The following is a 14,231-nucleotide window of genomic DNA, read 5'->3' on the forward strand; positions in this document are numbered from 1 at the left end:
TGTGAAAGAGTCAAGACTGTGACTTTCGATTTATTGTGCAAACACTATAAAAAAATATGTGATTTGGTATGATCAGGGCACCCATTCCAAAACCCGTTCCGTCTTGGCATGATTTTGGAACACCTAAGGAACGGTTATGGAAAGATGATATCAGGTGGAATATCTTTTTTGGGTTATAAATTTGGAATAGTCCAACCGTCTCAAGTTGAGTTCCAAACGAACCGTTCGCAAAACCCGTTCCACATTTGGTGCCACAATGGCAATGGAAAATCGTTGAAACATACTTTTAAACATAATATTAGATTTGAAAATGGACACAGCTTTACTGTTCCTATATCCGTTGCAAAATATGTCCCAAAATTTACAGTTCGAAAATGTATTCCTAAATGAGGTACAAATTGGAACTGTTCCTTCGAATTTTTGCTATTGTTACTGAGTTCGTTTCAAATGATCTTCAACGACTATATTTCAACGGTCAAAAAATATTTCCAAAAATCGTGTCAATGGTCGTTCCTGAAGTAGGAATTAACGGCTAATTTTTAACAGCTACCTATGTGTTCCTATGCTCGTTCTTAAGATCGTTCTAATTTTTTTTATATATATATGTGTTCAGCTCTTTCCATTTAATCTCACTATCTTCTTCAATTCTTCTTCTCTCTCTATTCTCGCTCTAATTAGAAAATTAAGTTTGAAAGTTATACTTCTATAACTTTGAAAATTAAGTTGAACTTGCACTATCAACATTGTTTTTCACTACTTCTCTTGATGACCTCTTACATAATTTCGTCTCGATCACTTGTAATTCCTCATCAACTCCAACCATAGTCTCATTTTCATAATTAATGGTCGGAGTTGATGAATAATTACTAATGATCGAGAAGAAATTACGTAAAAGATCATCCAGAGAAGTAGCGAAAAACAATGTCGATTGTGGAAGTTAAAACATAATTTTCAAAGTTATAAAAATATAACTTTCAAACTTAATTTTAGTTTTTGAAACGGTCAGAAATTGGGACACTGTTCCAACCACCGTTCCTAAGTGTTATTTATATTGAATACCCAAAAAATATTTTTTAATTTAGGCACGGTCACTTTTTCCAAACCGTTCTCCAACCATTCCTATATATAATATTTTTACACATTGGAACAGTCGACAACTACTAGGCCGCTCTTAAAACCGTTCCTATATCTGGCTGATTTTCTAAAAAGAGAGAGAAATTTGAAATTTCGGCACGGTCACTTTTTCCAAACTGTTCCTACGTATAACATTTTTACATCTTGGAACAGTCGAGAACTGTTAGACCGCTCGTAAAATTGCTCATATATCTGGCTGATGTTCTAAAAGACGAAAATTCAAAATTTAGGCACGGTCACATTTTCCAAACCGTTCCTAGACCGTTTCTATGTATAACATTTTTACACCTTGGAACGGTCGGGAACTGCTAGACTACTCGTAAAACCATTCCTATATCTGGCTGATATTCTAAAAAGAGAGGAAAATTCGAAAGTTGGGAACGGGCAACTAAATTTAACTGCTCCAAATCCGTTCCAATAAATTTAATTACCTGTCAAACGGAAAACTGAAGGAAAAATTAAATTAGGAATTATTTGATATTTTTCACCATTTCTAAATTTGAATTTTCCCAAACCTATTCCTAAGAGTGTCGATAAATATGTTCCAAAAATTTTTTTCACGGACCATTGCTAGATGATATTCTGAATCCGTGCCTATGAATGTCCACAACTTAATCATTTTGTTCTCGATTATAATATCTCTACATCCGAGGCCCTAATTAATGCCAAATTTAAATGTATAACAATACTTACCATATGTGAACATTTCTAGCGGTCCGGTCTAAGATCAAAGAGTCTGATGGATAGTTGCATCATGTTTAACATCGTCGATTGTGTATCAAACACGATATCTCAGCATTCGTATAATGAAAATATTCGGATCATAGAATGTAGTATTTTGTCGATTTAATAATATCCAACGGTCCGATTAAAATTTTAATGATCTAATTACGTGATCCAATACAATAGTATAAGATGTTATTTACAATCTATGTAAGACTAACAATTATGTACATGCAAATATACTTGATCTTTTGAACGGTTGATAAATTTTATTCGCAATGTTATATGTTTCCAATTGCCTTAATTAGTTAATTACTTGTTGATCCACTTTTTTCTGATCATTAACATGTTTGGGATGATTTTTCCTATATCTTTTATTTTTTTTAATTTTTGAAAAATTAATTTTGAGACACAGTTAGGAACAATTTGTTATAATTAGGAACGGTTTACCTAATACTATACAAAAATGACATTGTTTCGTTCTATTTGGAGCTGGTGATGTAAAGCCCCTTGCTCCTGCTTAGGACCTTTGCCTATATATGTTTCCAACTGCTCCTTTAATTATTTGGTATGTTAAATGCGTAATTTCTTTTGAAAAATTACACATATGCCTACCAAATCTTAAGGAAAAGGTTTCAAGTGTAAACGATAAATTTTTAGAAGAAGTGCAAGTATAATTTCAGAATATTTTTAAAGAAAAGTGTAATTTTATATTTTTAAAATGGTGAAAGTGTATTTAACCCTTTTCTTTATTGCACTAATTCAACTAGCTTGCTCTTTAAGTAATATATATATTTGTAGTTATTCTTTGTTTTTTAGCTTGGTCGATATCAATTTCAACTTCCTATTATGTATTTTCTTTTGGCATGCATGTATTAAAATCTTATTCAATATATATTACGACATATATATTTACTGCAACAATCATGCACGTGCATGCTTTTATTTACTACATATATACTTACTACATTTGAAGAAATATAGTTTTGATATTGAAACATTTGAAGAAATATAGTTTTTCATTATGTTTATTTACTGTGGTTAGAAGTAAAAACATTATATATAGTAAATACAAATTAATTATGATTTCACAACTACTATTATTTAGCCAGTTTTTGCAAGCAATATCAAAATATTTACTACAGTTAAAAGCTGTAGCAAATATTTTCATTATTGGTAAAATTAATCATAATAAATATTAATTGTGATTAAAACTTAAATTTTTATCATAGCACAGTAGAAAGTATTAATTTATTACAATTTTTAGAAATCATGCATTGTAATATATAATTATACAAAGAGGAAACTTGCATTGGTAATAGGTTTAGTAGAAAAGCATATACATAACAATAATCTACCTTTGGTATCCACTTCCAACTCCAACTCTTAAGATCATTCCAGAAACAAGAAGTCCAGCAAATGGATCAAGGAATCTAACCCTCACTGGCCTTAGTAGAGGTATCCAATGTAGAAAGGAAAAAGGAGAAAAAAGGTGGTGACGAGGCAGTCCTACCGAATACCGGTGGAGAAAGTCGGGGGATGGTCGATAAAGAGTCGTGGGGGTGAGGGGACTCCAATGTCGGGGCTGATCGCCGGAACGGTGACTGACGAAGAGAAATTGAGTAGTTTGGTGAAAAAAGGGGGTTTGTGTTGCAGTCTAAAGACGCGCGTGCGGGCGCGTGGGAGGGTGGTAGATGGAGTTGGGCAGCGACGGGTCGCCGGAACATAAGTGGGTCGCCGGCAGTGGTCACTTGCCAAAGTGCCTGGAAGTGAAAGATCAATTTTGTTGATGATAGAAGAGAGAGAGAGGGGAAAAACCCCTTTACTAGACAGAAGAAATGAACACTTCCCTAGAAACGCAACTGCGGAAAATCAAGAACACAAAGAAAACTACATATTATTTCGTTTTTATCTCTTTATTTCTTGTCCAAATATATAATTTTCTCTTCTCTTCTCTTCGATTTTAATTCAATTTTTAGTGAAAATTGCACAATTTCGATTTTATGTAGCTTTTTGCTTGAAATTATATCATTTTTATTTTAGTGAAATCAATATGAGAATAGAGATTACTTTATAACGGATAAAACACTTAAATGGTCATCAAGTCAGTCAAGTGGTACTCGAACATTCATGAAGATTGTATAAAATTAAAGTCCATAATATGTGTTAAAATTGGCTAACAATGAGATTTTTTTCCTCATTTCATCTCTCATGGCCAATAAAAAAAAAAGGAAAAAGATGTTTTTGAAAATGGTTTTAGTAACCTTTCATCCTAATGCATGCATCGTTATTATTTCAACCGAATAAAACACCTAGTTGGTTGGACGATGATTGGGCGCCATCAATCATCATCAACGTGTTACAAGCTGGTTATGCATCGCGTATCGTGATCAATCACTTGTCATGATTTAATTTGATCAAAATAAATTTATTATTTAATTTGTGATTCACAATTTTCCAACAATTTAATTATTTGTCTTCATCATCTTCATCCATACAAGCAAGATGTTTTTGTTACTATGGGAAACAAGCTCATTTAAGAATATCATGGACAAATTAAAATTAAGAAGATTTAACACTTGTGGTAACTCATTAATATCAAATGGTTGCAACTTTTTCATGTGAGAAGATAGCCCGATGTGTGAAAGAGTCAAGACTGTGACTTTCGATTTATTGTGCAAACACTATAAAAAAATATGTGATTTGGCATGATCAGGGCACCCATTCCAAAAACCGTTCCATCTTGGCATGATTTTTGGAACACCTAAGGAATGGTTATGGAAAGATGATATCAGGTGGAATATCTTTTTTGGGTTATAAATTTGGAATAGTCCAATCGTCTCAAGTTGAGTTCCAAACGAACCGTTCGCAAAACCCGTTCCACATTTGGTGCCACAATGGCAATGAAAAATCGTTGAAACATACTTTTAAACACAATATTAGATTTGGAAATGGACACAACTTTACTGTTCCTATATCCGTTGCAAAATATGTCCCAAAATTGACAGTTCGAAAATGTATTCCTAAATAAGGTACAAATTGGAACTGTTCCTTAGAATTTTTGCTATTGTTACTGAGTTCGTTTCAAATGATCTTCAACGGCTATATTTCAACGATCAAAAAATATTTCCAAAAATCGTGTCAATGGTCGTTCCTGAAGTAGGAATTAACGGCAAATTTTTAACAGCTACCTATGTGTTCCTATGCTCGTTCGTAAGATCGTTCTAATTTTTTTTATATATATGTGTTCAGCTCTTTCCATTTAATCTCACTATCTTCTTCAATTCTTCTTCTTCTCTCTCTATTCTCGCTCTAATTAGAAAATTAAGTTTGAAAGTTATACTTCTATAACTTTGAAAATTAAGTTGAACTTGCACGATCAACATTGTTTTTCACTACTTCTCTTGATGACCTCTTACATAATTTTGTCTCGACCACTTGTAATTCCTCATCAACTCCAACCATAGTCTCATTTTCATAATTAATGGTCGGAGTTGATGAATAATTACTAATGGTCAGAAGAAATACGTAAAAGATCATCCAGAGAAGTAGCGAAAAACAATGTCGATTGTGGAAGTCAAAACATAATTTTCAAAGTTATAGAAATATAACTTTCAAACTTAATTTTAGTTTTTGGAACGGTCAGAAATTGGGACGCTGTTCCAACCACCGTTCCTAAGTGTTATTTATATTGAATACCCAAAAAATATTTTTAATTTAGGCACGGTCACTTTTTCCAAACTGTTCTCTAACCATTCCTATGTATAATATTTTTACACCTTGGAACAGTCGACAACTACTAGACCGCTCTTAAAACCGTTCCTATATCTGGCTGATGTTCTAAAAGAGAGAGAAATTTGAAATTTCGGCACGGTCACCTTTTCCAAACTGTTCCTACGTATAACATTTTTACATCTTGGAACAGTCGAGAACTGCTAGACCTCTCATAAAATTGCTCATATATCTGGCTGATGTTCTAAAAACAGACGAAAATTCAAAATTTAGGCATGGTCACATTTTCCAAACCGTTCCTAGACCGTTTCTGTGTATAATATTTTTACACCTTGAAACGGTCGGGAACTGCTAGACTACTCGTAAAACCATTCCTATATCTGGCTGATATTCTAAAAAGAGAGGAAAATTCGAAAGTTAGGAACAGGCAACTAAATTTAACCGCTCCAAATCCGTTCCAATAAATTTAATTACCTGTCAAACGAAAAATTGAAGGAAAAATTAAATTAGGAATTATTTGATATTTTTCATCATTTCTAAATTTGAATTTTCCCAAATCTATTCCTAAGAGTGTCGATAAATATATTCCTAAAAAATTTTTCACGGACCATTGTTAGATGATATTCTGAATCCGTGCCTATGAATGTCCACAACTTAATCATTTTGTTCTCGATTATAATATCTCTACATCCGAAACCCTAATTAATGCCAAATTTAAATGTATAACAATACTTACCATATGTGAACATTTCTAGCGGTCCGGTCTAAGATCAAAGGGTCTGATGGATAGTTGCATCATGTTTAACATCGTCGATTGTATATCAAACACGATATCTCAGCATTCGTATAATGAAAATATTCGGAACATCATAGAATGTAGTATTTTGTCGATTTAATAATATCCAACGGTCCGATTAAAATTTTAACGATCTAATTACGTGATCCAATACAACAGTATAAAATGTTATTTACAATCTATGTAAGACTAACAATTATGTACATACAAATATACTTGATCTTTTGAACGGTTGATAAATTTTATTCGTAATGTTATATGTTTCCAATTGCCTTAATTAGTTAATTACTTGTTGATCTACTTTTTTCTGATCATTAACATGTTTGGGATGGTTTTTCCTATATCTTTTATTTTTTTTAATTTTTTAAAAATTAATTTTGAGACACAGTTAGGAACAATTTGTTATAATTAGGAACGGTTTACCTAATACTATACAAAAATGACATTGTTTCGTTCTTTTTGGAGCGGGAGTTTGGCACAGTTACTAAATAGGAACGATGTTTAAGAAATAACAAAAACTTTTAGAAAGAGTCGACCAACTATTAAAGTAAATGGGTCATTATCAGCATCATCAAATTACCAAATATTAATGTGTTTTTAAGTGGTACCATTTTTCCAAAAATTTTAAAACAATAAATAACTAAATATCAATCCTCTTTCTCTCTCTCTCTCTCTCTCTCTATATATATATATATATATATATATATCACATATATAAATCAAATATCTATATGAAAATTACAAATACCTAATTACTAGAGATCAATTGGGTCATGACTTAAAGTCATTTATGGGACCTCAATTTTGACAATTGAAGTAGATCTCATTCTATCGATCGACAACTGCTAGAAGCATATTGAAATTAATTTATCCAACTCTATAGATTTCCCAATTCACTGATGATTAAATTTCACATGGCCTAGGTCTAATTACTATTAACATCTTAATTCATCTTATTGATTGATTTAGGATATATCCGTGATGCATTCAAAAAATGCATGGGTTTAATTGATATGGACTATTATTCCAAACTTGCACTAAGTTTTACGTACTTCAAAAGGCTGCCTGCATCGCGCTGCAGCTTTCACCCCCACCAATTTTCTTACAAGTCCTCATCACTTGCTAATTTTTTTCCTCTTTTTGCTGTTTACTAAGTTCAAGCTCTAAACTAGAACTGTCAATTTCAACACCAAAACTCATATTAAGTCGGCAAGATTTTTCCTGCTTGTGGCTTATTTACAAAATATTTTAACCATCTAGTATCGGCTTACATTTTTGTCAAACTTAAATTTCATCCATTTAGATGGAATTCTTATCTACCTTAACCATAATCTGTTTTGCTAGTTTTGACTTCCCATTTTGCTCTCAGTTTCGGTATGTCAAATGTTCATTATATTCTTGCTTTTCTCCATATACAAATACATATTAAGTGGGTCTCAAATGGGTAAGATCCAACTCTACCTAATTCTTTTGGGTATGATTTGAATAAGACTCTATTTGTATATTATAGGGTAGAGTACAAAAAAATTAGTATGGATATGTATTTGTTGGGACCGAATTTGGATAGACAACACCATTAACAACCTTACGCTTTTGTTTTCACACGATCTCTTCCCCAGCCAAAAAGTTGATGAAGCTAGTGACGTGAAGCCCCTTGCTCCTGATCAGGTCATTTGCCTATAGGATTGAGGATAATTCTTGCAGTTAATTAATATTAATTAATTCGAAATCTACTACAAACCGATTAAAAAATTTGATTGTATATTAATTGTAAATCTAAACTTAAGTACTGAATCATTGTTTTATTTAATTCTGTCACATGCATGATTGATGTATAATTGCACTAATTAAAAAGCAGTTTTATTAATTATTTAGTAACAATAACATGAGTATTATACGATATCTTTAATTATTTCAATTGAAACATGTTCTAGCTAGTTATATTAATTAGTATTGATAAGTACACAAGATTAATTAATATATATGTGTGTGTATATATATATATCAAATTAATACCTGTTACGTTGTTTTCACCATAGTATTCGGTTACATCTTCTCTAACATTTCTAACCGCAAATTCATAATTCATCTCAAATACGGAAGTAGTTTTTAAGATAGTACGAGTATATATCAATCATATAGTACTATATACATCCAAAAAATACAAATTAAAGACTATATACATGTATATATATACGTAATAAATTCATCCATGCATACTGAATAAGAATGTAATAATTTTTTTTTTCTTTTTCGATTCATGGTTGGAGAGAAGGGTCAAAATTGGTGGAGAGATTTTTGTGTAATAATATCTATTTATGATTTTTATTCAGATTTTGTTATATAATTCTTTTCCTATTTATTCATTTATGTTACATAAGAGTAGTTTTGTCTCTAAGTGTCAACCACGAACGTTTCTATCTAATTTTTGATTGTATAAAAAATCGACATATTAATTAGAAAATAGTTAATTTGCATGGCTTGCTATTAATTAAACTTATCATCTTTTTTCTTATATTACTTAATATTTATAACCTTGCATATATCCATCTTTTTTGGATACATATTTACATTTCCAAATATTAACAGTATGTTTGTTTTCATTTCTAAATTATTTTTGAAACAAGTCAAAACATATTTAATGTTTGCCATCATTTAAAAACACCTAATTTTAGATATTTTTAACTGTTTTAGTATAAATACATACATATATATACACACATATATATAAATACATATATAAAAAAGACATGATTTGATAATGAATAGTAATTTTTGTCTCCCCAAACACAACATTAAACATATAATACTTATTTTAAATTATCTCCAACAATAAATCCAAACATACATACTATCTTTAACACACACTTATTTATCTTTGTTTTTCTCTCTCTATCTCCATAAAATACAAAAAAATACTTAGAAAACGAATCCAAACATTATGTAATTGTTTGGATGAGTTTACATGCACATATATACATATATATATATATATCATATTATTAGAAATAACAAAAACTTTTAGAAAAAATCGACCAACTATTAAAGTAAATGGGTCATTATCAGCATCATCAAATTACCAAATCAAGCGCAAACTATTATTAATGTGTTCTTAAACAGTACCATTTTTCCAAAAACTTTAAAAACAGTAAAAATAACTAAATATCAATATCTCCTCCTCTCTCTTTCTCTATCTATCTATCCATATATATATCACATATATAAATCAAATATCTATATGAAAAATTGCAACATACCTAATTACTAGAGATCAATTTTGACAATTGAACTAGATCTTATTTGTCGATCGGCAACTGCTAGAAACATATTGAAATTAATTTATCCAACTCTAATTTGTAGATTTACCAATTCACGGGTGATTAAATTTCACATGGCTTAGGTCTGATTACCATTAACATATAATTCATCTTATTAATTAATTTAGAATATATATATTTTATTGGTTAAATGCATTTACGTGACTGTAATTACCTTCGGTCCAGTGCGCGGTTTAATAACTGATCATTCAGGTAAGTTTTCTTTATTCCTCTTGTTATGTTCTTTTAATTAAAGAAATGGTTTTCATGTTAAATGCATCAAGTTTGCGACATGATATATATATATATATATAATATAATTGTGGTTGAAAATGATATATTCTTCTTTTTTTATTTCATTATTGTTAAGTATGTTTTTAATTCGTCAGAATTAATATTCTGCTTTAAATGGGAAATTCCGCTTCAGTATTAATTTGATATGAATTTGATTTTTGCGATTAATGGACTTTGAGCATAAATGATTTGTTAGCTTCTGTTTTTGTACAAATTGAACGCATGTGGTCTGGATAGTTTGAAATCGGAACTAGCTCTAACCAACTATAACTTGTGCCACACCCTACCTACGTCTGCCTCTGCGTATAATTTTTTAATATTATTTAAAATAAGATATTTATTATTAATTTAATAAAGTATATATAAAATACTAGAATAATATTAGATATCTAAAAAAATAATGACAAAAAAAGATGCATAATAATAATAATAATAATAGCTATCAATCTCGAAAAGCAGAAAGATATAGATAAATAAAATAAAATAAAGATTTAAAAAATAAAAATACCAAAATGATACTCTCCCCTAATATTTTTTATAGATTAACGGGTACAAAACTTATTTCGACAGATCTCCATGTGGTAACAAATGAGATTCACATTTATGTCTAATTCCTGATCTATATATGGTCTATTTACATATATATTTATATAAATAATATTTAATATATTAATTTTATATATTAGTACACTAAAATCTCTATAAATTAATAAATTCTCTAAAATAATAAAATTTTTCGATCCCGACTTGGACCTTTGTAAAAAATCATCAAATTCGATAAGATAATAAGATAATAATTTTTCGAAAAATTCCTTTATAAATATTAGGTCCCATTAAAACTCTAAATTAATAATCATAAATATTAAAACTATAAATATTATGGTAATTTGCTAAAATATGAAGTTTGTAATGCTTTACGCATTTGATTATTCATAAATGATTTTGTGATGCCTTTTAGATGAGAAGACATGATTGGGTGTTATGAACTATTTTATTTTCATATTGAGAGTTATATAATATATGTTTCATTCATCATGCATGAATATATTTGATTGACTATAATAATTATTTAAGTGCAACGAATTAATGTAAACATATATATATTTAAATAATTTTAATAAATTGATACATGCGTCCACTTAAAAATTTTAAAAAGTTCATGCTGAACAATAATAGGTGGATATATATGTACGTACATAGACGTAGATATCCATAATTCCATATAGCAATAAATTATAAATGGAGGAAGCCGGTAGGTATATACAAAGATATAACTATAGAAGATCCCTGATGGCTAGATTATTTCTTCGTTGAAAATTCCTGACTGCAAATTGATCAGCCCTCCATTATTGTGATGAAGACATGGTCTCCACTATTTTCTGGTGGAACATTTTCGCTGCTGGACAAAGCGTTCTGTTGGATCCCGTTTTCCAGCTCCATCATAGAACGCCACCCGTCAATGTATGCTGCTTGTTCTGAATTAGAGCTGATTGGCAGTTCACGCCGCCAAAGCAGTTCAAGAATGTCTTCAGTTTCACCCAGAAGAAGAGCCGCCTCACAGACACTTTTCTCCCTTACTTCTATGGTGCTGCGGTGGCACTTTATGGTTATAACACGAGTTAAATTGGTAAGACAGGCTGACAGTATGTCTGCAATCATGTCAGACAACAGCTGGAACAAATGCTCGTCTGCTTGCTGCTGATCATCGTGGTGATCGCTCTGATTGTAAATCGATAGAATAGTTTGGCTTATCCTGTACATTGAGTTAGCAGAAACAATGTTGTCAGGCCAGTTAAGTGGGTTGCTCATCATGAGGCAACCCCCCGTCTTCCTCTTGAAATCCAGCACAGTCTTTACGGCTACTGTTGCAAGATTTTCTAGCGACTTCTTGGAGTTCTCGCTTTCACGAGATAGCTTGCCCAGATCCACGCCCTGCCATTTGCGGTAGAGCTCAACTTCTGCCCAAATTTCTGCAGCCTTTCTAATGTTGGCTAAATCTCCACTGTTGTACAGGCATTTCTCTATGAGCTTGGCGTAGCTGAGTCCTCGGCGGACACTGCTTATTAACCCATGGACACTCTCCCTTGGAACTCCGGGCAGCGAGATTGCAATGCTTGTCAGTGTCACCACCGGTAGAGACCAGCAGTTAGGTGGTTCTCGATAATGTAGACTTGGAACTTGATTGCTGTCAAAAGCAATCACCCCATTGAAGCTGTGGGACTGGCGTAGAAATTGTAATAGACTGTCTGATCGCTGCCTTCTACCAATCTCAAACACTTCATCAACCTCATCGGATATGCTCCTGAGGGTGTCATCAGGCAGCGGTACCTCACCGTCGAGTCGTAGAGCATAAAAACGAAGGTCTGCAACAGCGCCTGATTGATCAGCATCTCTTGGAAGTGAGTTTATACGACGCTGCATTCTCAATTGTTTAATGCGCTGGAAGCACAAGTAAAATGGACCTAACAGAGAGGTCGAGACTAGAAGAACTAGTTTGCTGGAAAGGATAATGAAGATCTGAACTTTCGTCAACAGATCAAGAGTCAGTCCTTTTGCATCATGAACAAATTTTCTTAACTTGCGGTGCCTGATTCCTGAAGCAGACGAGCTCCCTTTCCACTGCACAAGCCTTTCAGTCCAATACTCCCTGATCTTGAATTTGTCCCTGGAGAAACAATTGTTACGGTTTTCCCTTGAGCAACTGAACTTTATGGCCCTGCACCATCTGAACACAGGAGCGACACTGCCCACTATCACTCCGATGGACTGAACTATTAGAATCCAAGTAGTTGAGTTGCCATAGACGGAAGCGGTCTGCACTAATCTTTTATGTACCAGTATCATTCTTATCTCAGCTTCTGCCGTGATTAGCAAAACCACGGCAGATATGACACCACAAGCAGTACAGATTGCAGATCCGGCGATAACAAATTGAGGGTTGCTAGTTTGTGCCATTACCCAATACTTTTTCACTAAGGCTCTCAGTCCCTGGGTTGTAACTTCCCTCATGTCCCGGAGTTCTTGACTTAAAACCGCACTATGCATCTCCTGATATTTTCCATCTAGATATCTTTTGGTGGATAAAACCATTATGGCTAAAGAAACCAGCAGAAACAGCAAGAGAAGCATAAAAGCAGCAGCCAATACTTCTTCAGGGAAAACCAGATGGCGATGAATGAAAGAACGCATTTCAGCAATTTGGATGAACACATCAACGAAGACTGTAATTACGAGAATAAATAGTGCAGTAACACTCATTATAATGTCCTGGTCACCCATAGACCCCAGAGACGTCATGAAATTGGCGGTGGCAGTGGACATAAAAGCAAGGCTGCTCACCTTTGCTAACCGGTCCGTTACCGCCCACATGTTAGTGGTTAAGTCCACCGGCAGCTTCAGTGCTACAGCTAGCAGCGTCAGGGAAGTGGCGTTGAGAGAGAAGAATTTGCATGGAAACCAAAGCTTTTTGCAACGGAATCCATAGACAACATCGGCCGCCATTGCAAGCGAGCAAGCTACTGAAGCTGCAGCCACATATACGCCGATCCATGGCATAGGTGCATTTAGTCGTGTTTGAAGGTATTCATTGTCATCGTCGCCTGACAAATACGACACTGACATTACTATCATGAACATGGATGATTGAGTATTGTCCTACTGTGAGGGTCTATTTTCTTTCCAGGAATGGAGATGTGTGATGTTTATAATTTTTGCCGAGGTAAGGTGTGGAGGATGAGTTATATAGGAGCAAAGGGTTGGTGCCTTGCGGGGAAGCTGCTAGCGAATCATATCCTAATTTCGTGCAGGGCCTGAAGCAATCCCCGTCACAAAAGTTAACACCCTATTAAACAATATGATATTAGAACAAAAGGTTCCATTCATGAAAATGGGGTAGTTCTTGTGAATATAGATGCATTTTTATTGAAAAAATTATAATTGTGATCTTGTAAGTATAAGAGTGGTAATCTTGATCATGTTCAAACTAATTTCGACAATTTGATCCTCTAACTGAAAATTCATAGATTTGCTAAAGAAATTCTTGAATTAGCGTGTGGCGTACACAACATATGCATTTTTCTAGTCAATTTATAAGTTTTTGGCCAGAATTGTCCTTGAATTATAATTTTTTTATAAATTTTAAAACCAAACTCTTAAAATTGATTTCAACATGACCAAAATTATCATCCCATATACTTACAGAATTAAAATTATAATTTTTTTTCATCTCTATTTTT

At 32.6% G+C, this 14,231-nt stretch overlaps 1 protein-coding gene across 1 annotated transcript; it reads right to left on the reverse strand.

The window, feature by feature from the left end:
- LOC105171793 lies at positions 11,332-13,617 on the reverse strand. The gene has a single exon (XM_011093023.1). It carries the CDS (start codon positions 13,615-13,617, stop codon positions 11,332-11,334), a length of 2,286 nt encoding a protein of 761 aa, XP_011091325.1.

This window comes from Sesamum indicum, linkage group LG10 (genome assembly GCF_000512975.1).
Source record: "Sesamum indicum cultivar Zhongzhi No. 13 linkage group LG10, S_indicum_v1.0, whole genome shotgun sequence".
Lineage (NCBI taxonomy): Eukaryota > Viridiplantae > Streptophyta > Magnoliopsida > Lamiales > Pedaliaceae > Sesamum > Sesamum indicum.